General features: G+C 53.7%; 6 protein-coding genes across 6 annotated transcripts; 3 read left to right on the top strand and 3 right to left on the bottom strand.

The window, feature by feature from the left end:
• Positions 1-431: 431 nt before the first annotated feature.
• On the top strand, positions 432-1,595 carry UCRPA7_5604 (putative histone h1 protein; the record flags this gene model as incomplete). The annotated part of the gene is made up of 6 exons (XM_007918149.1): positions 432-503; positions 561-587; positions 759-781; positions 900-1,027; positions 1,139-1,353; positions 1,443-1,595. The coding sequence occupies 6 exons, from the start codon at positions 432-434 to the stop codon at positions 1,593-1,595; spliced, it is 618 nt and encodes a 205-aa protein (XP_007916340.1).
• A 949-nt stretch (positions 1,596-2,544) lies between these two features.
• On the bottom strand, positions 2,545-3,660 carry UCRPA7_5603 (hypothetical protein; the record flags this gene model as incomplete). Its single annotated transcript, XM_007918148.1, has 1 exon — positions 2,545-3,660. The coding sequence occupies one exon, from the start codon at positions 3,658-3,660 to the stop codon at positions 2,545-2,547; it is 1,116 nt and encodes a 371-aa protein (XP_007916339.1).
• A 27-nt stretch (positions 3,661-3,687) lies between these two features.
• UCRPA7_5602 (hypothetical protein) lies at positions 3,688-4,113 on the bottom strand (the record flags this gene model as incomplete). The annotated part of the gene is made up of 1 exon (XM_007918147.1): positions 3,688-4,113. The coding sequence occupies one exon, from the start codon at positions 4,111-4,113 to the stop codon at positions 3,688-3,690; it is 426 nt and encodes a 141-aa protein (XP_007916338.1).
• A 4,832-nt stretch (positions 4,114-8,945) lies between these two features.
• UCRPA7_5601 (hypothetical protein) lies at positions 8,946-11,171 on the top strand (the record flags this gene model as incomplete). Its single annotated transcript, XM_007918146.1, has 1 exon — positions 8,946-11,171. One exon carries the CDS (start codon positions 8,946-8,948, stop codon positions 11,169-11,171), a length of 2,226 nt encoding a protein of 741 aa, XP_007916337.1.
• A 3,878-nt stretch (positions 11,172-15,049) lies between these two features.
• On the bottom strand, positions 15,050-15,388 carry UCRPA7_5600 (hypothetical protein; the record flags this gene model as incomplete). Its single annotated transcript, XM_007918145.1, has 2 exons — positions 15,050-15,171; positions 15,250-15,388. The coding sequence occupies 2 exons, from the start codon at positions 15,386-15,388 to the stop codon at positions 15,050-15,052; spliced, it is 261 nt and encodes an 86-aa protein (XP_007916336.1).
• A 1,986-nt stretch (positions 15,389-17,374) lies between these two features.
• UCRPA7_5599 (hypothetical protein) lies at positions 17,375-19,211 on the top strand (the record flags this gene model as incomplete). The annotated part of the gene is made up of 3 exons (XM_007918144.1): positions 17,375-17,666; positions 17,800-18,545; positions 18,747-19,211. 3 exons carry the CDS (start codon positions 17,375-17,377, stop codon positions 19,209-19,211), a joined length of 1,503 nt encoding a protein of 500 aa, XP_007916335.1.
• Between the last annotated feature and the right edge of the window lie 5,103 nt (positions 19,212-24,314).

Below are 24,314 nucleotides of genomic sequence, written 5' to 3'. Positions count from 1 at the left end.
GAGAATGAAGAAGGGGATATGGAGGAGGAGGAGGAGACAGAGAGGAGATGGATGGGCTGCCGGGAGCGGGTGTAAGTCGACAGTTTAGTTTAGCTATTGCTGTGCTCAATGCTCGAGGTGGTCTCAGAATTGAGGTGTGCCGGGTGCGCTAGCTGGAGCAACAGTGTAGCGGGAGGCATAGGTAGTACTGATTGTACTGATCGAGGCGCGACCCCCGCTCCCGTATATAAACACGGCGCCCTCCCACGACCGCGGCCGATCCCAACTCCCCGTTCCTGCTTCTGCTTCTCTTTCCACTTCATCCGTAACCAACACACATTTTCGGCTTCAGGCATCTCGTCTCGATTCATCTTCCATCCGACATCATCAGTCGTCAAAAGACATCCCGAAACTAAACACCAGTTTAATCCACCAACCCACCAACAATCGCCATGCCTCCCAAGAAGACCGAAGGCGCTGCTGCCCCCAAGGCCAAGTCCGCCAGCACTCACGCCAGCTACCAGGTATGCCCGCTCCTTTCCGGCTGTTTGGGAATCGCCTCAGGGACTAACAGGCTGCAGGACATGATCACTGACGCCATTATTGCGGTATGATTTCCCGTTCCTTTTCTTCCGGCGCATTCCGTGTGGGAAGGGGTCGCCGGCGACCGCTGCACGGCGACGTAACCTGCACTGGACATGTTTGGGCGTCCACGCGTCCACGTTTTGCCTGCCACAACTCGTAAATCAATTGTACTGACGCGTCTTTCTGCTATACAGCTCAAGGATCGAAATGGTTCCAGGTAAGAAGCTTTCTTTAGCTCCGCCCGCACTCTTACGCGCCCGTGCATCAGCCACGGTCGCAGTGAGGCTATCGCCACATTTTCCCCGTGAGACACTTTGCTGACTCGACCACAACAGCCGTCAGAGCCTCAAGAAGTATGTCAAGGCCAACAACAACATCACTACCACCGACAACATGTTCGACTCCCTGTTCAACAAGGCCCTGAAGTCTGGTGTTGAGAAGGGCGTCTTCGAGCAGCCCAAGGGTAAGCATCGCATCCCTCCAACCATCATCCCGAGACATGCATGCATGTCATGCCGTCTTGTCTCGAGTCATGGTTCCATGTCAATTGCACCTCGCTAACATTTCATTCAAGGTGCTTCCGGCGGTACCAAGCTGGCGAAGAAGGCTGCTAAGCCCGCTCCCAAGAAGGAGGCCAAGAAGCCTGCCGCCAAGAAGGAGACCACTGCTAAGAAGCCCGCCGCCAAGAAGGCTGCTCCCAAGAAGACCGCTACCAAGAAGGAGCCCAAGGAGAAGAAGCCTGCTGCTGCCAAGAAGGCTGCTGCCCCCAAGAAGGAGAAGAAGGCTGCCGTAAGTCAACACCCCTGGCTGAGCACAAGCGCGGCACGCCATACAACTCGATAGGCATATCGCGCATCAAGCTTACACATTTCACAAAGGCTCCCGCTGTCGTTGACAAGCCCACCACGCTGAGCAAGACCAAGTCTGGCCGCGTCACCAAGACCACCACTAAGCCCGCCGCCAAGAAGGCTGCACCAAAGAAGGCCGCACCCAAGAAGGAGAAGAAGGAGAAGCCCGCCGCCGCCGCATGAGCGGTGGTCCAGTGGCCACGCTTTGATGTCTAACTCTTCCTCTTGTGATGTTTGTGTTGTGACGGTCAATCGGCGTTCAGGGAACAATCGGGGTAAATGGCTACGTATTTGTGTATCTTCTGGATTTGGCTGGGATGGCGATGTGTGTGTTGTACGCGCGTGCGCTGTGTACGGAGTGGTTGGAACTCCCCGGATGGTTTCTGTGCACCCCCGGATACCCGCCCTAACCTCTGGCATGGCATGTCACGCTTTGGGCATCAATATGTTTGCTGAGTAACTACGGGGAGCTGGTCCCTCGATCTCGATGCGAAGATACCAATCTGGTGTTTTCCGCAATCTGTGTGATCGGGACGACTTCCCTTTTACTACTATCAGCCGGCGATGCGCATTTCTTCCCCAAGGCAAGGCCAGAGAACGTCCCCGGGCGGACAGGGATGCGAATGAATCTTGACGATAGCTGGGATTGCTTGTAATTATACCAATGAAGGGACGCGGGGTGGTACAGTGACGAACATGACTTTTGAAAACATAATCTGGTCTCATGAAATCCCGAATGCGTCTACGTGATTGCAATGCGATTTCAATTCCTCCAACTGCTATGCATGGGGGTGGTCCCTCGAGGCGCGTCATGGGTTTGTTTACATTTTCGAGCCCACTTCGTCTTAGCTTGGCAGGCCTCGTGTTAGCGAAAAGGGGTGTCACGTGCGGAGAATCGCGGCACATTCCATAGCAAGCAGCCTCACGACCGCATCCGGAATAATGGACTGGACACTGAATTTCGTCTCGCCGAATGCAATTGCCTAGAGGATGTTCTTGGGCAAGATTGACCATGCATTACAGAGCAGAAACAGACGTGCATTGTGAATTGCTAAATCAGGAGCTCAATGGAGCCAAATTCTAACCATCCAGGTACTCCAAACACCAACACCAATTGAACCGTATCGCCTACTCATTTGCGCCTCCACTGATCCACGCGCCGGTACTTCTTCCTCTGCACCTCGTCGCGCCGCCGTGAGCCTGCGGGCGCCCGCAACCGCAGTGCCTTCGTTTCCAAGTGGAAGCAGCCATCGTCGGCATTGTCAACACTGTCCGCGCTGCATAATGGCCACAGTCGCCGCGTGCACATGTCGCAGAACTGCCTTCCCGCCGTCGTGACAAAGTCCGGCCCCAGTGACGTCTCGCTCTCGCAGAGTTGCCGCGCCATGCCGGCGTGGTGCGCGTGTTCACTTATCGTGAGCTGATCGTGACACTTATCGTTGTCGCTGGGGTTGCGCTCTTGTGGCGTGCGATGGCGCCGGGCGAGGCGGAGCGCGTCGGTGTCGGTGTCGTCTGGCGTGGGTGTGGGCGTGCCGGGGATCGTCTTCATGTGGCCCATTGAGCGTGTTGAGAGGGTGGTGGTAGCTGTTGGGTTTGTGCTTGTCATATCTGTGCCTTCATCGCCGTCGCTGAACATATCCCCATCCCCATCCCCGACGTCGCCCACATCACCACAGTCCTCGGTTGGATCGTCACTTGTGCAAGCTGATTCATCCCCATTGCTGTCATCATCGCTGCTAGGAGGGGTGTCTATGGGAATGAATCCCGTTGTGCCTCCAAATGCCCCTTGTCCTGGGACATCCGATGCTGGTATGAAGCCCGACGTGCCTCCAAAAGATCCCCTCCCGGGAATTGGAGGTGGCTTGAAGAGGTTGTCAGGGCTACTCCAAGGCACACCCGGATTGCAGTCGTTGTCAAGCACATGGCCATGCATCGCCTCAAAGTGATTCGCGTCAGACCCATTCGCCGCCTTGGCCGGGAACTGCGTGTAGCGCGGGATGCAGCTCTCACGCGTCGTCTCCCGCCAGAACTGCAGCCGCGCCGGCGCCGCGCACAGCGTGTCGTTGAAGCTGGCGTACTGGTCCGCCAGCCCGACGGCCTTGTCGCAGTCGAGGTCCGACATGTCGCGCAGCCGGAACGACATGCCCTGCGGCAGGGTGCCGTTGCCGTTGGCGCTGAACCACACGCACGGCGGCTTGAAGTCCTGCGACGCCGAGGGCAGGAACGTCTCGCTCGCGTACCACGGCATGCCGCACTGCTGCCCGATGGACCCGTTCTACGCGTACAGCAGGTTGACGGCGGGCGTGTCGACCGAGTCGACGATCAGGATGTACGAGATGCACACGTCGTCCTTACCCTCCGACGCCACCGTCATCTTGACGTACTCCGGGTGGATGGGCGTCTCGATCTGCCGCAGCGCCGAGCGGCCCTCGCCGTGCTTGGCTGTGAAGAGAGCCTGGCCCAGGCCGGCCTGCCCGTGGTCGCCGGGGGCTTTCTGCGTGTGGTCGATGAGCGCGCCCCTGAAGTCGTAGAAGGTGAAGGAGGGCACGGGCCCGAGGAGCGCGGCGTCTTGCGTGTCGTCGAAGGAGCTGCCGGAGCCAACTTGTACGGTGACTAGCTTCGGCGCGGGCGTGTCGAAGGTGAAGATCTGCTCGAGGCCGACCATGGCGCCGGAGCTGAGGGCGATGATTGCGAGATCCATGGTTGTGGTGAGTATTTGTAGTCAGATGACGAATTGAATCTTGGTGTGATTTGATGTTCAAGTAGAAGCCAAGACAAGGCGAACAAGTGATACGGGTTCACGTAAAGAGTATGATATGAGAAGGTCTAGAGCAAGATATTGCCAATTGCTTTAAGAGATGTTGATTCATATTTCATGTTTCGAGGCACTGGTGACAATCGGCCACCTTTTATCGTCGATGCCAATCTCGTTGTTTGAGTTTCAACGCCTTCAATGAACTTCCATACTCTACCGCAACATGAGCTTGACGAGACCGTAGACGCAGTTGGTGTTTTCTCACCAATAATAGAGGTGGTGTGGTGTTATGTCGGCTCAAGACTCTTCCGCGCGTGTTGCCCGGCTATTGTGCTGTTGGTCCACGAATAGAGCGCCTGCGCCACCAATGGGTGCGGCCGAAACCAACCTTTCGACCTTCATAATTGAAGTCGAAGTCTAAACGTATGCCAGTATTCAGTGGGTAGATGTAGATTCTGGACACATTTCTTTCAATTTCTCGGATGTTGGTCTGCCTTGCGACCTCACGTTGTTGGCACATGGTGCTAAATTTAGCCTGGCGAGACCTGGACTTCCACCTCTCAGAGCTATAAGAGGTACGGCATTTCATGAACCCGTGCAAAAGATCTTAGAAAAGATCTATGAAGGCTTCAAGTTATGGCCAAGAAACAGAAAGTTTGTTTCATCTAACGCCAATTGTGCCAGCGCTCAAAGTTTCCGAGAGTTCGGAGCTATTCCTTGGGGAAATGGTTGTCGAGGTGAGAGATGGCGGCGCCTACTTCAGAATATCGAGTGTTGATTCCGAGTATAAGATGGCAGGACCTCGTTGTAGGTTAAAGACAATGAGTCTACGCTTCAGCAAAATTACATTTCTTCACGACGAGACTTCTGGTGTTAGACTGGCAACCTTTCATATTCAGACATTCCAGCGAAACCAACATAAGTCTCTAAGGATATGCAGCTCAAATCCACAATTCTCGCCTTAGGGCTCTTGTTACTCACCCTATTGTCACTGGGAAGTGCCAGAGTTGCATCAGTGTACAACGAATCTCCCTCCCTTAAGACTGCTGAACTTGCTTATCATCCTGGTCAAGGTATGTAGTTGAGAATCTGACGAATTGCGAGATTTTAATGACAATGTTTTGGCTTAGAGCCCCATTGTAACGATGGATCCTATACCAGCACGGTTCTTGTTGAGAAGCGTGCAGGTCGTGGAGGATCTATAGGCAAACCAAAGACCGGTGGCGGTAGTGGCAGCGGTGGATCAGGGTCTAAAAGACCAGCTCCAGACTTGCCGAACACCAGACAGGGACCAGGCGTTGGTTCTTCCAGTAACACAGATACTGGTCGTCCAGCGGGTTTCGCGGATGGTAGTGATGAAGCAATTTGTTGGGACCGATTCACGGTTGCCGAAGCGGCGGGCAAGATTCGACTGGAGCCTGATGATGTCCTTCTCTTTACAGTAGGACCGGATGCAAAGACCTTGAGAAACAAATTTGCCTCGACTATGAAAGACTACAAGAACGTGGACCTGAAGCACGTCACCAATGTCTACGCCAATCCTGCATACACGGATGCTCAGAACACATACGACTTTATCCACCCAGACAAGTTGTGGGTTACAGCTGGAATCAAATCAGAGAAATTCGCCGCTTTAGCTTCTCGTCGTCCCAAAGAACTCCATGTGCTATTCTCGAAAGCTGATGGTGATAACCTACCAGACGATAGTTACTGGACGCATTATGAAGTGAACGTCGCAACTCAAGAAGGCACTCAGGTGGAAAGAATAGTTCGCTGGGATAAAGATACAGCTCTGAACAAGGTTAAAGCCGGGGAAGATGGTGTCGTAATCTGGTCAAAGGGCGATGCTCCTCTTAGCCACGTGCCAGATTACACGATCGATCCTAGAAAGGGAGGAAAGCCTTGACACAACGTGGCTTTTGTGTCGTTCTTTTCAAGAACACGATGTCAGATGATTGTTTTTCAAGAGACTGTCTGAATATTGGTTGTATTACTGCTTGTTTGTTACTCTCTGCGATGGCCTTTACAAATGCATGCTTAACTACACATTTGACCAGTGATTGAAAGTGTTGCAGGATGACCTGAATTCCCCCGAAATATGCCTGGCAAAGTGAATACTTGCGGCACGACATCTAGTAACTGAGAACAGGCTGTTACGTTTTGCCTGTTGTGTTTAATAAAACAATTGCTGTCATCATGACTTTAGCAGTGTAGTGTACCGGTACTGATACTTGGACAAAGTCCACAAATTTAGCAAGAATCTCTAGACAGTAAAAATAACTGCAACACACGGATTTGTGTTGTCCGAGCGGCGCTCCATCTTGCCGTCTGCTATAAAATCCTGTGTAGTGGGTTGCCGGGCGTCAGGCATCAAACGTGGCTGAAGCACCAACAACCAACGAACCCACCATCTCAATCAATCTCCCCCTGGCTGGCGCCTTTGATTGGGCAGCACTCGCAGCCAACACCCATTGCCAGTGCATATAACCTCGCAGTTTTCCTCATCTCTTTCCTTAACCTCTGCGGCAAGCATTTTAATCACCTTTTTCTTCTTTGCATTAGGTTTCTATTATCTTGCAATAACCCATATTCTTTGCCGGGTTTGGCTGTGCGAATGAAACCTATCGGTTACTTAATTAGACCACAGAGAAACATGAAAATGGTTGTTGAACACGAGATGAACATGCGAGGCCATGACGAACAATCACGAGAACTTGGGTCATTAACTAGCACAAATGACAGTTACGCAGATCCAACATTCCACAGTTTTCTCGCTCTACCTGCAGAACTCCGGCGCGAAATATGGCTTCAGTATTTAAACGAAGCGGAAGTGACCCCCCGAGTGTACAGGCTTTCCGTCAGATATCCAGAGGAGTCGCTCCGGTCTGACCATCCCGACGCCAGTGACATCTTACGACGCAATTACTACCCGCAAAACTCTGATCGCGTTACTCTTGTACTTTGCGCTTTGCTTCCAGATGAAGACAATCATGGCCAACAGTTCATGGACTCCACATTCGCCAGTCGAACCGCGTCATCGATCTGCCGCGAATCAAGGCAAATTCTCGTTGAGTTACTTCCGGATACTTTAGAATTTAAAAGTCTTCGCAGGTGGAACGGTGTCGAACCGGAAGGGGTGTCTCAACCTCCGCAGTTCACTTTTCGCTTCAACGGCCAGAAGGATATCTTCATTTTCGAGGCCGGTTGGGAAGACCAACAAGCCGTGCAAAGGATCGTCAAGCTCCAAGGCCAGTCACCGCGGTCGTTTCTTCCTATGCAAAACGTCGGCATCAGTTACGGTGCCTTTGAGTTCGGGCACATGGGCGGTGGTCGGGATACAGAATGGGGCGTGGACGATCGTGACTGCATGTGTGATACGGAAGCATGCGCAGACTGCTGCAGACTAGAACCGCTACCGCCGTTTCTTGCGTGTTTCCCTAACCTCAAAACCTTCTACATCGCCAGGATTGCGGCCGATGACCCGGAAGACTTCGGCTTATACATGGACTATGCTTGGGTTAAAGACGCCACTTGCAAATGTGTTACAGACGATGGCCAGGCCAAACATGTCTGGCCAACGGTCAGAGCAACCGACTCCAACTGCGAGTGGTGTGTGATGTTTGACGAGCGGTCGGGGTGCCCATTTCCACCGTTGGCTTTTATTGAACGGGCTAGGCAAAATTGGCGTAGTCACTTCCCATACTATAAAGCACTGGAGCATTTGGATATCAAGTTTCTTCGGCGACTGGATCCAAATGGTAAGCCGGGTTATCGGTACAAGGGATTCGGGTGAAACGAACACAGATAGTTATCAAGCTAAGCAGTGGTGGGTTGGTGAGTCTTTTGAAGTGATCTGTATGAACGAAACAATACCACTGCATAGGTACTCAGCCCGTGTCATTAGCACTCTGGACTTTGGAGGCCCCTCATATTGCAGGCAGCTACAAGGCGTGATATGATGTTGTTATTGTGGGTTGTTGTTCAAGATGTTGTCGCATTCGAGGTATGGATATGGACTGGCATTGCAGATTACGTGAGATGGCCCGTGCGTGCGGCAGCTCTTGCTTTCGATAAGGCAGGCATCCGCCTCATTCACCCCGCCGTATAGTACAGTATTATTACAGTACACCGTTTGATGTTACTGAAGAACCGGCCACTACCTACTGTAATTAGCTGATTGAGGGTCGATAACGTCGAAATCTTGAAGAAACTCCGGGATCAATCAATCAAATGGCGGTATCATCGCAGCTTCGCAGCTGAATGAAGCGAGAGTTTGGAGGCAATTGAGCTCTCTACAACACTGACAATACAAACCGTATTCAGCCGGTTCTTCCGACAGAATTGCGAGCTCAACACCGCGGATCAGCCAGCAGAGCATATGCATATCGGAGCTGTGGTGTGTGGGCATGAAGGGGGATTGATCTGGATTGGATTGGAGATTGATCCACTCTGAGCCGGCGGGCACCACCCCACGTCAGTTCAACGGTGGGCGGTAGGCGGTAGGCGGGACCCAAGCACCTCACCGTTTTGTTGGCTGCGGCTGGCTTCGTCAGAGCGCTCGTAATCAACCTCAATCACTCAAACAGCTCGCGGTTCTACACAACTCACGACTCGATCCGACTCGACTCGAGTACGATCAGTATTGCGACATTCGAGTCCTGCCGGTCTTTGTGACAATGGCCGCATCCCAACCACAAAGAGCATGAAAGAGCCTTGACATCTCAGCATAGCTCTCGGACTATCACCACTATCACCACCACCACAAGACGATAGTTATCATGGCCGGCGACTCGAGCTTCGGCACCAACAACCCCTTCCGCCGGAAATCCGCAACCTCTACTGCTGCATCGAACGCCGTCCCTCCTCCAGGATCGTCGGCATCGTCATCAGCATTCCTCGACGGCGAGGTCCCCTCTCCCTTCCGCTCAGACTCGCCCGCAGGCCCACCGCTATCACAACCCCCACTATCGAGCCATTCGACTGGCGATGACTTCCAACAGCTCCTCCGAGCTCTGCCCAAGTCCGACGCCCCTCCGCCCTCGACGACCTTCCAGAAGAAGAAGCCCGTCAAGAAGGTCCGCGTCCAGAGCCCTCCTCCCTCTAGTCCCGAGAGCGCACACGCCGTCCACGCCTATCCGAAGTATCCGCGGCCGAATCGGAGCGACGACGAGGAGAGCACCAGCAGCAGCGAGTCCCTCAGCACCGACCGAGATGATCCTTTCAGCAATGCACCCCCGGGCATGGCGGACGATGTCGGCCTCGGGGATGACAGGATAGAACAGCCCTCGCTGCCGCCGTCGCAGCCGGTGGGCATAGGGCACGCTCCGCCAAATCCCTTCCAGAAGACCTTGGAAGATATGGAGCGGAGTGCAAAGGAAGGGGAGCAGGGCACCGCGGCTGCAAAAGGGGGCATGGACGTCGGGGCATTCAGGAGGCTGCTATTAACGGGCCAAGGTCCGGTGCCTGCTGCTGTGTCCAGTCCCGCTGCCTCTTCGCCGTCCCATCTGCATCCGACAGGAGTAGCCGGCGACGGCGGCAGTATCACAGACGCATCTTCTATATCCCGGCAGTCCATATTCGACTCGGCACACCTGCCGCAGGAGACACCCCGAACATCCCACGAGATATCCGAGCCCGAACTCGAAGAAGCACGCGCTGCTAAGCCCCCACCTCCGGCATCGAAAAAGAAGCCTCCACCCCCGCCCGGCTCACGACACGGGAAGCTGATCAAGATAGAACTCAAGAGCGAAGAGGGCCGGAGAGACACGCCTGCTGCAGACAGGCCCGGATCATCCGGACACGGCAGCATCAAGGTGGCCTCGCCCACAGAGCGACCCTCGTCGAGCGATATCAACAAGCCTCTACCACCCGCACCGGCCAGGCAGTCGGTGGACGAGGACAGGGAGAGCATCTTCGACCGCGAAGCAGCTGGCAAGATACCAGAGCTCGACATCGACCCCGAGGTAGATGTCATCCCGTCACCCCGGCCGCCAACACCACCCAATGCCTCACACTCATCCTCGACTCCGGTGCCAAACCCAACTTCAACACTACGGAAGCCTGCGCCGCCTCCGAGGCGGCAGCCCGGACATGCCCGGACAGACAGCAAACCGCCATCCATCACAGGCGTGCCTCCTCCATTATCAACATCACCTACCGCCTATGCCGACGACTCCGAGCAGGCCCCACCGCGTTCATCCCTCGACTCCCAGAGATCAAGATCGTCTAGCATCCGCGTCAACATCTCTGCACCGGCACCGCCTCCTCCACGGAGACCCAACCACGGCAACAGAGCCTCCAACTCCTTCATCAGCCCCACAGCCGTGAGCTTCGCCTCAGCCGCGAGCTCCACCAGCGCAACCAGTCCCAGCGCCCTCAGCGACGCGGAGCGCTCCCCGATGGGCCATCCCCCTTTCCACGGACACGCGCCACCCCACCTCGCTGAGGCGATCAGCCCAGGAAGCGACTTCGGCGCCATCTCTCCCGGCGCGAGCATTAGCATTCCGTCCTCCGTCTCGGCGCCGCACATACCACACTCTGCCTCCCAGCCGAAACTCTTTCCCCCGCCGCCTCCGCCCGCGCGGAACTCCTCCGTGCGCGTCCCCGGCGGCGGCCGTCCGCCCAGCGTGTCCAGCTTCGACGGAACGTCGCGCCGCGTCCCCAGGGAAAGGGAAGGAGGCGCGCCAGCTCCGCCGCCGCCGCCGAGGCCGAGGGCAAGGGGGAGCAGTAAGGGCAGCATGGACGCGCCGAGCCTGGGCCAGAGGCGGACGAGCGTGGATAGTGTGAAGGTCATGGGTGGACGAGTGGTGGAGGAGCCTTCTACTGCGGCTGGGGCCGTAGTAGGGAGCGTGAGTGAGGAACCGGGGGAGCTGGGCGAGGAGCAGGGGGGTGGCAGGCCGCGGAGCCAGACGCAGGACAGTGCTGCGAATGATATACTGGCTGATTTGGATGCGTTGCAGCGGGAGGTGGATGCTGCGAGGGCGCAGTTTGCCAAGGGGGGTTGATGATGGCGGGCAGCAGGGTTGAAAAGGTGTCAGGGGTTATAGTGGGTGGATGAATGAATGGTTGGGTGCAGATGATCATGTTGAGGAGTTATGAATCGTGATGTGACATGACATGACATGACAGCACAGCACAGACAGATGAGCAAGTCTGCCTTATGTATGTATGGCCGTTGTTGGTATCTTGAATATAAAATACAACATATACTTTGTGAAGTTGCCGGTGAAGCAAGGGGTCAGCCCGTCATAGTGGAAATAACAATCATGCTAGATATGTTTCATAGCGGAGACATGATAATGAAAGTGATCGATTAAGAATAAGACTCATAGCCAAATTAGAGTATTCTCCATTCAAAAGAAGTTGTCAATGACGATAAAAAAGGCGATGGTGTATTTGTCTGTACTAAGGGCTTGCGGATTGCTTTCAAGGTAGAAGGTAAGGATGTCGTAACATTACGTAAGAGACATGTCTACTCGAAACCTTGGATTACTGTTTTCGAAGAAATAGAGGACAAAGGATATAATAAATGAATGAGACGCAAGAACCATACAGTCTAAGCTGGTCGCCTCCTCCGATCCAAGGTAATCTCCAGTGGGCCGATGCTTAGATAATCTCAACAGTCTGAGTTTCACAAGCTTCAAAAAAGTCCATACCACCACGACCTGCTGGCTCAGAAAAGAAAATGCCCACGCGAATATACTTCCCAGCATGCTTCAGAGATGGATGGATAAGAAGCCCATAGGCGCATCGCTCCTTCTCCCTCCTGGAGTGCATACCCATGCTACAGTTGCTGGCTATGCTGTCATTGTCAGCGCTTGAGCCATCCTCGGTGTCTTCGTTGTTGCTAGTCCATTGGTGAGGTTGATGAATCTGTCCCTCGAATATGTCATATTCGATAGCTTCAGCTGCAGGAGCTTCACCGTCACTGCTTTCGTCATTCTCGTCCTCCTGATCAGATACTTCTTCATGAAGATCTACATCGCTAGTCTCCTGTGAACCACGTTCGTCTGAATCTTTATCTATAGGCAAATCTCGGTTATGGCAGGGATGGTGGAGGTTGCAGCTTCCTAGTAAAACCATGTGAAGTTGTCCGGGTTCATGAGTGTCTGAACTTGCCTTCCAATCGATAACGCAGTCCGCCAGATACTCATTCTGTATTGATAAGTCCCACACCTCATAACCATCTGACCAGGGGTCGTTTATATTCACAGTAATACTACTTGGAATGCGACATACCTTGCCTTCTATTCTCAGAAGTCCCCCATCAATTTCTCCCCGGGTATTCAAAGATTTTGGCGCTGTCCATCCATCTATACAGCTCTCAGATTGATAGCCACACCTGAAATCTCTATTGCTGCTGCAAAATTCAAGTGACTGCTCCTCGCAAGCCCAACTCCAAGAAGGAGCGATAAATGGATCAGGCGATTCCCGACCTCGGATGTAATCTTTCAAAGAAAGGCCAGATTTTTGCCTCCTTCCAAGGTACCAAACCAAACCTCGGGCTAGATCTTGCTTCCACACACCGGCAAGGTAGTCAGATTCCTGGGCTCCCAGTAAATCTCCAAATATACTCGCTTGGCCTGCAAGCGCAGGTAAAGGATCAGTCTTGTTCGTAAATCCCTTCGCAGACTGGCTTGCCCGCTGCAACACCTCATACCATTGCCGAAAAAGCTCTGTTTCGGAGATTGGGGACTTCAGAACTTGATCAATTTGAAAATCATACGCCGATGGACAATTTTCGCCCTTGTAAAATTGGTGCATTTCACTACAGCGAAAATGGACCGCCGACTTTCCAAAAGCAAGTATGCGAGTCGACAACGCATACTCTTGATGCGTCCACCCGCGGCTTTGCCATTGGCTGACATCGAAATCAAGAAACGTCTCCGACGTGCCGTAAAATGGACTGTAGGACGTAATATACATGACACGCGCCTTGTATGCTCCCTTCATCTTGACGTTCAAACCCGAACGAAATGGGATGCATACTGATAACTGGTTTTTTGGCGAGAGGAAGCTTTGCTTAGACGACTCAGCAGCAAGAGCGCAGATTGTGATATAACAACATCCAAAGATCTTCTCCATGGCAGAACACTGTTGAGCCCAGTCTGATGTGTCGTCTTCATCTTGCAGGATGCATAGAGCATCAACCCATAGATACGGAATTGCCAGCGCCCGAGTTACTGCAATTGCATCCCTAATCACTGGAGACAATTCGCACTCTCGAATATTCTTCAAATGAGCAGAGAGTGTTTCTCTTCTGGTTTTTACTTGCAACTCTGCCTCTTCAGGGATACCCCAGCAGTAGCTCAAAGCCACGTAACGTGGAGATTGGAGGGGGTGTTTGGACAGGGCTTCCGAACTCATGACTTCGTCCTTGCAAATTAGCCTGATTGCATCTTGTGATACGTCAAGCAACCGATCTGGACAGAAAAAGGAATTTGACATAAAATGGCCATGGTCCAGGCAGTCGTTGATCTTACACTGCATCCACTTCACCACATCGTCCTCCAGAGGGTGCTGTCTTTTAGGACGGAGGCTAAGCCATTGTGCCGCATTGCCTACACCATCCATTGTTCAGTCAGCGCACGACTCAAGAGAACCATTGACTACTAATTTCAAGGTATTACATACCGACGTAGTCCTCGATTAGACAAATCATGTTGAGATCATTACCCGAACCCAAGCCGAGTTCTATCTCCATGTAACTCAATCCATCGTAGCTTTCATAGTAGTCTAAGGCATTCCACCAATATACTAGTGTGACTTGGATAGAAGAAGAAGTTGCGCCATTCAATTTCTCCTCGATTGCGTGGACTGAATCTTGAGAGAGAATTGCTGTCTTGAGAAATAGACAAAATGGACATCCACGAAAAGCTGACTCGCTGAGAATTGGGAGCCGAGGGAAATGGTCTTCAAGTCGATAGTCAAGTTGAAGTCTTCGCATATAATCATTTTTACGAGGGTCAAATGTGTCTCTGCGCATGAGCCCCGCTAAGGTTTGGGGAAATCTAAGTCTCGACTTTCCATCGATCCCTGAGATCTCTTCGACGCCTCCAAGGCCGGCATCGTCGAATTCAATGGCTTTGCAGCGTTCGCAGAGATCTTCGATCTCGTCAATGATGATTTCTCGCTCTGTCGATTGCATCGTAAAGTTTTCTCAGCCAGGAAAGAGAATGGCTGGGTTGTCATGGACAAGGCTGTGCTGTTAGGCAGCATGCCAAGTCGAGTGCATTTTCTTGCGAGCCGCATGCTAAGTAAGCAGACCTCGGATTATTGGTTGAGATGTCCTGCTGTGTAACCATCCTTCTCATAAGTTACCATTGTATATAAGATGTAACTTGTTGTGTATCTGCTCTTGCCGGACGATAAATGCAATAGACTATCCGTCACAACATAGAATGATCGACAACTCTCTCTTTCTCGACTAATCTCTAACTCTGAACCTAGTTCGCGCATAATATTTTAATTAGTTAAAGCCAGGCACTCATGTCTCTGAATGGCCACAAGTTACCTCAGTTGCCGAGAAAGAACGCTGCCTTTCACCAAAGAGAAGCTACAAGGCTGTTTCAACTTAAAAAGGGGGTCTTTCAATATTGTTCCGCAACTTAGCTTTCTCTCCGCAGTAAAGTACTCCTGTCACCACTTCACATATGCATATGCTGAGTTCATTCCATCAAGAAAAGCAACACAGTTCTATTCTGCTTTGCCTCCGAGCGAGGCGAAAGTCCGGGTATCTTATCCTCCAACGCCTTAACCCTGACCCAAACAGCCTTCACCCCGTGGGCTACCAGCAAGGCCGGAAGAGAGAACACAGCAACAAACCAGCCAACACCAAAAAGGCAGGCCAAAAGCCACGCCAGCAGGGCTCCTGAACTTCCGTTTACTTCTCCTCCTCTAGGGCCATGGTGCGGGGGTCGAATTCCCAGGGCGCAACGGCTTGTCTTGCCGCATCAGAAAGCCGAGGGCGCATAGCCTTGCTCGGTCCAGCCACCGTGGTATTGCCTTGACGGGGATTAGCTTATAGTCCATCATCTCGTTGATACGTCTCGAGTAAGACGAAGTTGGGACAACACTGCTTACCTTGCGGCTTCTTCTGCTCCTGCAGAGGCTCAATGGCCTTCTCTTTGGCCTTGCCCTTGTCCTTGGGCTCCATCTTGCTTGCCAGATTCCGGAGAGACAGGGTAGACTTCTTTGCGGCGCGACGGAGCATGTTGCTCATGCTCTTTTTCTCACGCAGCTGCATGGCCGGAGCTGGAGGAGACGGAGGGGAGGCCGGAGCGGGCGCAGGGACCGGAGACGGAGCAACCGGGGCGAGTCGAGGACTCTCTAGCCAAGTCGGAGGAGTCGGAGCCGGCCGGGGATTCTTAAACCAGACGGCCGGATCAGTGAGACTGGTGTCTCGGGGGCGCAGCCGGTGCCAACTACCACTATCGTGCTTCTTGTTGCTGTCGCCAGGAGAAGCAGGGCGACCCGTAGGGGGCTGGGGGAAGGCGTTGAGCATGGACTCAAACGAATCATGGTCTTCGTCGCTGTCTCTAGCGCCATAGCCACGAGGCGACTCCGGGATGCTGGGGAGTATCAGCCGGGAGACCCGGTGCGGGTCGGTTGGAATTGGGTAGCTAATCTTGGTCTTCTCGGGAGCCATTGCGGTGGTTGTGATGATTTGCGAGAAAGATATGTGTGAAGTAGATAGTCGTACGTAACAGCTATCTGAGGTTGGCGATGGCTGTTTGGACAAGAAGAAACGGTACTGACTTCAGTGCCTTGAGTCCATACTGTACCTAGTATGAGAGTTACCTACCAGAGGGTTTCCGCTACCTCTTCCCATGAACACAGAACGAAGAGCCATTGTGAGGCATTGTGATTCCTCAGATACCTAGACCTACACTGTAGACCAGCGGCAGCTCAAGTACACCTTGAAACAAGGTGCGCTCACCTTGTTGGAGTTGTCTGGAAGGTGAGGCTCTAAGTGAGTTATCAGACGAATGCTGAACGCTGATTGGCTGTTGTGAGAAGGGCTGGCCAATTGAGGCAACCCATGGACCTTGTAGAGCTGGGGGAGCTTCAGCACGGACCAGGCACTCTTCAGCACGCTTTGGGCGCCCAAACTCGCAACTCGCCCATTTTCCTTCCCATTGTTGTTATAGTTATAGTGGGCCAGAGCTGGGAGGGAGCATCTTGGCAAATCGCGTCCTTTTTTTGCCATTTTAATTCTGGTGCAGCCATCGGGCTTCCCTCTCCCTCCCTCTTCTCTCTTCAACCTCGTCCATTCTATTGTTGTCTGTCGATATGCCGCTTGTCTAAGAGACAGAGGGGGACTGCTCTGCCCGCCCCTCGGCTCATCACGCTCTTTATTTTAACGGTTTCTTTGTGTTCCAGTGGGTGAATTGGCCGCCAGCACGGCCAGCACGGCCTCTGGTGGTGTGAATTGGCGGTCGCTTAAGGCACAGCGATGATGTCACAGCGCTGCATTGGGCGGCCATCGGCATTGGCATTGGCATGCGCGCCGGCACAGGCGCTCATCGGGGCGCGATGCGCTGCATATCTGCTGCTCTCCGGCAGGAATAGGGGGCTCTGTACGAGTTTGAAAAGGAGTTGGAAGGAAGAGGATGGATCTAAGTCGTCAATTGATGAGAGAAGAGCCGGCGAACCGCTGCGGATTGATGCGCCGGGGAGAAGAAGGGCCGGCCATCAGTCATCTCATGTCCAATCGCCAGTGTCAGTCGAGTATCCGGGCACTGGTGTAGGGCTTACACTTACGGCAAGGCCCAAATCAAGAGCTGGGAAGAGAATGAGCTCATTCTCGGTGCTGCATACGGTCAGTGAGTCGATCAATGGCCGGACTCATGGAAGAGTATTGAGACAGTTTACAACTCAGCTATCTACTTCACAGAGGGGGATCTCAGCAACTCGGAAGACATTGTACATCCAGCTATTCCGGAAGACCTCTCAATCTCATTCCTTTGCCCGTCTAGGGGATAATCTAAGTCGCCAGGGCCTTGAGAGAGTGCGCAACCACAGTTTCACTTGGCTGGCTTCTGGGACACATGGATTCCGGCGCAATGGATTGAGATGCTTCACGACTCAGCCGACAAGGAGACAGCGAGAAGGGACTGGCGAAGATACTACACCCCCACCGTCATCGAAGCCGGGTGAAGAGAACAAGAGCAAGCGGGACGATGGCGGCCCGTCTCTAGCGTCCAAGATGCTCGAGGCCGCAGCCACGTCTCTCGCAAGCATATTGGTGCTTGCTATCGGTTTCGGGAGTGCTGGATACCTGTATCACAAGTTCTACAAGCACCTCGTGCTGAAGAAGATGGCCAATGCCTTTGAGCCGGGTGACCCTGTGCTGGAGCTCGCCGCATTCGGCAAGGGAATCAACCTGAAGTCGGAAACACAACCAGAAGACAATGATGCTATAGCTGCAGCGCATTGGATACAACGGCCGGAGCAGGCGGTAGTGGATCGTATCGTGATGGGTCAGGAGGTCGGACACTGTAAGTCTCTCGGAAGCATCGAACCCCCTTTCACTGCTCCAATCCTTTCCCGTCCAAGCTTGGTTGTGACTCGAGCATCGCGATTCTCCCCAATTTCACCTCAAATAGCCTGAACTGACGTTGATCCTTGCAGACCATCTCATCATAGGCGAGAAAGGTAGCGGTAAAAGCAGTATGCTGCTCGATGCAATGCGCAAGATCGACGGCGATGGTATAGCCATGTTCGAGGCCCATGCCGACCTCGAGATCTTCCGTATCCGCTTGGGCAAGGCTCTCGATTACGAGTTCCACGAGGATTATATCGGCGGCTACTTCAGCGAGCGCGGTCCTCGAGACACAACAGCACTGCTGGATATCGAGAGGGCACTGAACAAGCTCGAGAAGGTGGCCATGCTGCGGCGAGCCAGGGTCGGACGGCCGCTGGTGCTCATCATCAACCAGATGCACTTGGTCCGCGATGATGAAGATGGCAAGGATCTCATCGAGCTGCTACAGCAGCGCGCAGAGCAATGGGCTGCCTCGAACCTGGTGACTATGGTCTTCAACAGTGATGACTACTGGGTGTATGAGCGGCTCAAGCAGCTGGCCACGCGCATGGAGGTCCTCAGCGTTACCGACCTGCCCAAGATACAAGCCACGGCCGCATTGCAGCGCTATCGTTCCCGGTACTTCAGCGAAAGGCTGTCGAACGAGATGGCGGAGAAGGTATACGACCAGATTGGCGGACGGTTGACGTTCTTGAACCGTGTGGCCAAGAGCAAGGATATGATGAAGACCTGTGAGCAGATCATTGAGATTGAGAAGACTTGGTTTCTCAACCAGTGCTGGATTCTTGGAGCAGAAATGGATGACGATGTCATGGACCAGCAGAAGTGGGCTGTAAGTTGTCTTCTGTTCCTACCGTTACCATATCCTCCTACCTTGGACTTGACCATATGGCAAGAGCACTTTTGATAATTTGATTACGAACTCTCCTTCCATGGTCTGAAGACAGCTTTCTTTATAGCTTGGTCACAACAAGCAGTTTAAGAGCGGTCTCACAACTCTTCAGCGAGCAAAAAGCTAACTTTCTCATCACAGGCAGCAGCAATGGTTCTCGCCCTAGCCCTCGTCGACAAGGAAGCCGACATGGACAAGACCTACGACCCGGTGATCGGGCACATACTCCCGTCGTACCCGCTGCACAAGGCGCAGGAGATCATGACGCGCGCCGACTTTGTGCGGCCGCTCGACCGCCTCAACCTCTTCAGTATCACGAGCCGCGCGCAGGTCCGGGCCAGCTCGGTGCCCATGCATCTGGCGTTCCGCGAGATCTGCTCCGAGCCGGGCTTCCGCGAACACCTGGACAAGACGATCCAGCGCATCGCCGACATCGAGAGCCTGGGCCGCACGCGCGAGCTGGTCGCGAAGGACCTGGTGCTGGGCGGGAAATACGAGATCGGCAGGGATTGGGTTGGTTCTGGAGCTGGTGGTGGTGTGGTCGTCTCGCTGCGACAACCGCCGCCGCCCAAGGAGTCTGATGAACGTTCAGGCGGTGGCCCGTAGAGGAGGGAAGGGAGGCCCAGGCACCCCAGAATAGGCACGGGTGATCGTCCATAATAACGAGTTGAACGACGGACAGCCATTAGAGTCTCTAGCGCGTCTGGTAGAGCGTGGTAGAGGCTGCGCTAGGGCGGACCTTGAGACCGGCGGTGAAGTGTTATGAGTATCGTGTGAGCATGAGGTGTCGAGTCTAGCTGCCCGACTCTTACTCTAGGCGGCGCTTGAGCTTCCTCCTTGACGATGGAACACGCAGGCAGAAAGTCATATGAAGCGATTTGATTTGGGATTCAATATGGGGCGACTTAGTTAGTTCAGAGAGAGAGCCCTTCGTACATGAAGAGTTGCCGTATGCCGAGCTGCACGAATGTTCAAGCATGCCGTAGAAGCAACACCACGTTCTTCAGAGAACCCACAAGAGCCCGCAATTACAGTAGTTAGAGTACAGACAAGACAGACAGACAGACAGACGACCCCTCCAGAAAACCCTGGATTTTCCGTACAGTAGTCTACCACAGTTTAGTCTGGTGGATATGCCTTAGTGTTACGTGTGAGAAAGCTGGAGACCCGCAATTTCGCATGATGATCTTGATGGATTCAGAGCACCGGCCGATGTGCCGAGCCAAGGTGCCCGCCAAGGCTTACATGACGGCATTGCTAAGAAGGGAAGCAAGCGCTCGCAGGGACTCGGTCTCGTGTGGGCGGGCAAACGAGCGAGCGGCACGGGCTATGGTCTCCTCTTTGCTTTTCACCGTGAAGCCATTCACGACGATAAGGATGCTCCCACGGTGGGTACAGACATGTGAACAGGAGAGCGGTCGGCAGCCAATCCCACGAGGTAGACGTGCTGTGACGGCCGTCGGTCTATCTGCCGAGTTCCACCGAGTGAGAGAGTGAGTGAGTGAAAGGGAAGAGGTGAAGAGGAGTCGTCGGGCTCCTCCCGTCAGCCCACTTGGCCCGTGAGAAGCCGTTGCAAAGCCGTCCATCGCCCTAGCAGCACCAGCACCCTGTACAGCATCGTGGAGTGGGATATGCAGCGAAAGAGAGAGAGATCGCGCCCCGTCTACAAGCATAACCATCGTGTTAGGGGGAGACAGAACCAACCCAAACCCTTGCCTGCCGCGGCCTTGCCCCCCTGTGTGGGAGGCCAGACGGGCATTGCCTGCCTTGTTTCACGGCGCAGGGACTTGCTTTGAGATGCGGGAGATGTGCTCAAGAGCGACGGCTGGTAGGCTGATTGTGATGAGGGTGGAGTGGAGAGTTGGATCAAAAGCCCAGGAAGGCCATGGCAGAACAGGACAGGACTGAACACGGCTGCTGTCTACCATAGGCTGCTGGGCCATGATGAGGGACGAGAGGAGAGGAGGTCGAGAGTTAAACGAGAACGCAGCATAACTCAGCCCAAGGTATCTCCAAGTACCTACCTGCTGCCCCTCGCCAGTTTCCCTACTTAGCCTCATGGCAGCTAAACTGCTCAGGGAAGTAGGTAGGGGCAGGTTCCCAGGCCTGGCCCTCTACGGGATTGCGTTATTGGGCGGCGACCAGGGTAGGCGAGAGAGGGGAATCCGCGTCGAGTCTAGCCAGAGCTGCGAGGTAGCATGAGAGAGACAGACATATGGGCCATTGTAGAATAATGAGTGCTGCGATGTCGCCGTCGCATTCTTCTCTTTTGCTCTGGTATGACGAGCAGTAGTTGAGGAGTTGGTTTGTCCATAATTTCTGTCAAGGCAATTGAGTGGTGCTGACAGGTCGTTGTCTTTGGTTGTCTCAACTCTTTAGATCCCTGGTAGATGATACAATAGCTTTTGCTCTCTCGACTGACTCGCAAAGGGGGTCACGCAGCTATACTATACGCAAGATGACATTACTCTACGAGTTCTCTAGTGCTCTGCCTTGTTCCGAGAGCGACTTCCGCTGTCATTATCAGGGATGAAGGGTTGAGCATAAATGCGGCAAGACTTGGTCTCCGCGCAGCGAGCGCACAGATTCCGAGTCAGTGGCGGGAGAGGATACTCGCTAGAGATTTGAGATTTGGTGGAGACCGGACGGTTCGCACCGCCTGAAGAGCCCCAAGCTCAAACTCAAAAAAGCCCCGTCAGGACATGCATTGATTGATCTCAGACGCTACACTGGCTGGACTGTTGGGGGAGTTCTCCTCGTTCTGTTTAGGCCACTTGTTTAGCCCATTGAGTCGAGCTCTCATGCTGCACAGCATATCATCATATCTGCGGCATTCGTTCTCACCCTCTTACATTCTGTCACGTACATATGCCGTACACGATTGGGTATAATTCGACTGTCACTTCTCTAAGCATTGGCCGGGTTACCGCAATCAATCCGGGAGGCTGGTCTGGGCTTGCACAAGACGAGGGGATGCGATGAACAAGAGGAATGGCCTGGCTGGCCGGCCGAGCTCACGCCGACCAGCAGGCATCGCTTCAGCCTTTTCATCAGCCCAGCTCGCCCTCGTGAAGAGAATAGAGAACGAAAGAGTGCAAGAATTCCCCGTTTGGGCAAGCCGGACCATCTGGTGCAGGATGGGGTGTTTCGCACACCACTACCCCAGCAAGAGGAGGAGGTGCGTGCCAGAAGCAGCCTAGTCGCTCTACTCAGCGTCTGGATGTACTGGATGTACTGAGATGTATGGTCGCATGCGCGTTCAAGACATGCATCGCCCCACATCTGATCCCATCTTCGAGAGAGGGAAGAGCATGCATGGGTAGTTGTGATGGGGGTGGTAGTAGTGGATGGTTGGTTGGTTGGATGGATGGAGGATGGATGGATGAGCCTGTCCAATGCCTTTCCCGATACTTCTCCCGCTGCGGCGCGCACCTCCTTCTGCCTTTCCCCGTGGAGAGGCGAGGGAAAAAGCAAAGTGAGGCTTTTGCACATCACTTCACCTCTGCTTTGATGGATGGACAGCCTCCTCTCCTCGGGGCAGGCAAGAAAGCTGAGTCGAGAAGTGCACCACCACCACTGTTACTTGATGGATGACCCCTGCGTCTCTGTTTGGACGACACAATTCGCCCCATCGTCAGCGAATGGCCAGGCGGCGGGCGTCTGTCTCAAGCAGGTCTCACGTGTCGTGTCATCATCGACCGGGACTTTAAGTCTGGTGGACCATCATCCTGCCTCTCCACTGCCATAATAAATAGCACTGTACCCTAAGTTGAAGAAGACGACAGACAATGAACAGGAAGATTGTGGATGAATTGCAGCAGCGTGGGGGGGCGTCGCCCTTAATTCATCCTAGCCCGAGATCGCTTCCGTTCGTGCATTTTTCTTGGATGTGGTTGCATGACTCCGTCTCATTTTGGCTGGCCGCGCCTGGTTAAGCTGGGCTGTTAAATAGGATGGTCGGGAAGTGGGAATCGGATCGTCACAATTTACAGCGCCATCAGCCAGTATCAATGCGCCGAGAGCCCCAACTGTCAACCAGGCCCGGCAGATTGTCCGTGACACCGTTGTTCGGACTTCGTCCGACATGTGTTACCATTTGGCAGATAGACGATATTTGTATTTGCGTAGGGCACCTTGTCAACATGATGTGAGACCGTCTCATCTTGAATGCGTAGCATGATAGATGTTTCTGCATAGAGAGGGGTGTGCCTTGCAGGGCAAGGCACGCTGAATTATGATAATGGCGTGCTGGTGCTTGGCTGGCTGGCTTGGGCGAGGTTGAAGTGAAGAATGATATACCGATATCAAGAAGTCGGCCTCGCCGCCGGCAACTTCTGCTTTGGCAGACGTGTAGATTGACCATCCTCATTGCCGACGGCCGCAGCGACATCCATGCCAGCTGTTTCTCTTTACTCGTACGAGTACTATTCCTGTAGTTGATGTCGGCTGCGCTAGGACCCAAGGCACTTCAAAACCACCAGGCGAGGCAAGGCAGGAGGACGCACGATGGACATGGATGATCTCCGGGATGACGATGTGCATACATACGGCCCCGTTCTTTTCCGTGATGAAAAGACAGACGCGCCGCACGGAGGCATGCGAGTTATGTAACTCTTCAAGCAATGCGTGCGCGGCGGCGGGCGTTTGTGGCTTCCTGATTCAGGCTCGACAGCTCCTCTACCCTGTCTACGCCGTTTCGTTAATATCAGCCAGCTAACGCATCACATCGCTGTGGCGCTCCGCTATTTAACGATAGGTTAGGTATCTTAGGCTTAGTTGTAAGACATGGTTAGGGGGGCTGGTCTGTGTGAGACTAATCAGGAGCCCCCCTAGCTAGACCGAGATGCTGGCGTCTTGAGGCGCTGGGAAAAAGCAATGCTGCATGCGTTTTTAGAAACACAGCTCCTCACCTTTCCCTCGGATCGTGCAAGGACCCGGCTCGAGATGCTCCTCTAAACCAGAAAAGTGCCTTGATTTGAGCAGCTGAATCAGCAAGGCCAACAAAGGAGGAGGGAAGAGCCTTGTGCTTCGGTGCCGTTTCTGGCTCAAGTTGCTTATTCCTTGCGCACATGGCGTTTTCTCTGTAACCAAAGCTAGATATCCGTTGGGGTCGGAAAGAGGAACATACATGCCTGTCTGATGGTCTCTAGATCCTATCGGGTCGCTATCGGACTGGCGATCAAGGTGTGAGTGGTGTGTGTGTCTGTTGGCCGAGCCGACATGGCGCGTGCGACCAGCTCACCATCGCCTTCGCCGTCCGTCGTCATTCTCACGATCCGATTGTGCGACACAGCGAGGCCCGTCAATATCCGGGGAGTTTCGGACTGCGAATGAGAACGAGACCCGGGATACACACCGTTCCCGCACACACGAGGCAGGCTGCCAGCCTGTCCCTGCAGCTTCTGGACATCATAGGTCGCAAGAAGCAGCTCAATTCGGTATCGAACGGGGGCGATGAATCTAAGGGTCCTCTTGACACCGTTTTGCCCCTCCATGCCCTGTCATTATCACTTACGCTGACTGGTGAATTACTGTCGGATGGGTCTTCTTTTCTCTCCGAGGCTCGCTCCTTCAGCCAGTCATGTCAGACGAGCCTGTGGATTCGAATGCAATTGTATATGTATCATGATGTACGTGGTCTCCAGTTGTGGGCTTGCAGTAGTGTCCAGAGAGCCTGCAGGAGGAGCAACAGCAGTAGCAGAAGGTCCT

The sequence above is a fragment of the Phaeoacremonium minimum genome (assembly GCF_000392275.1).
Source record: "Phaeoacremonium minimum UCRPA7 unplaced genomic scaffold PA7_03_scaffold_419, whole genome shotgun sequence".
Lineage (NCBI taxonomy): Eukaryota > Fungi > Ascomycota > Sordariomycetes > Togniniales > Togniniaceae > Phaeoacremonium > Phaeoacremonium minimum.
The sequence above is the reverse complement of the archived record's forward strand: the minus strand, read 5'-3'. Positions and strand labels throughout refer to the sequence as shown.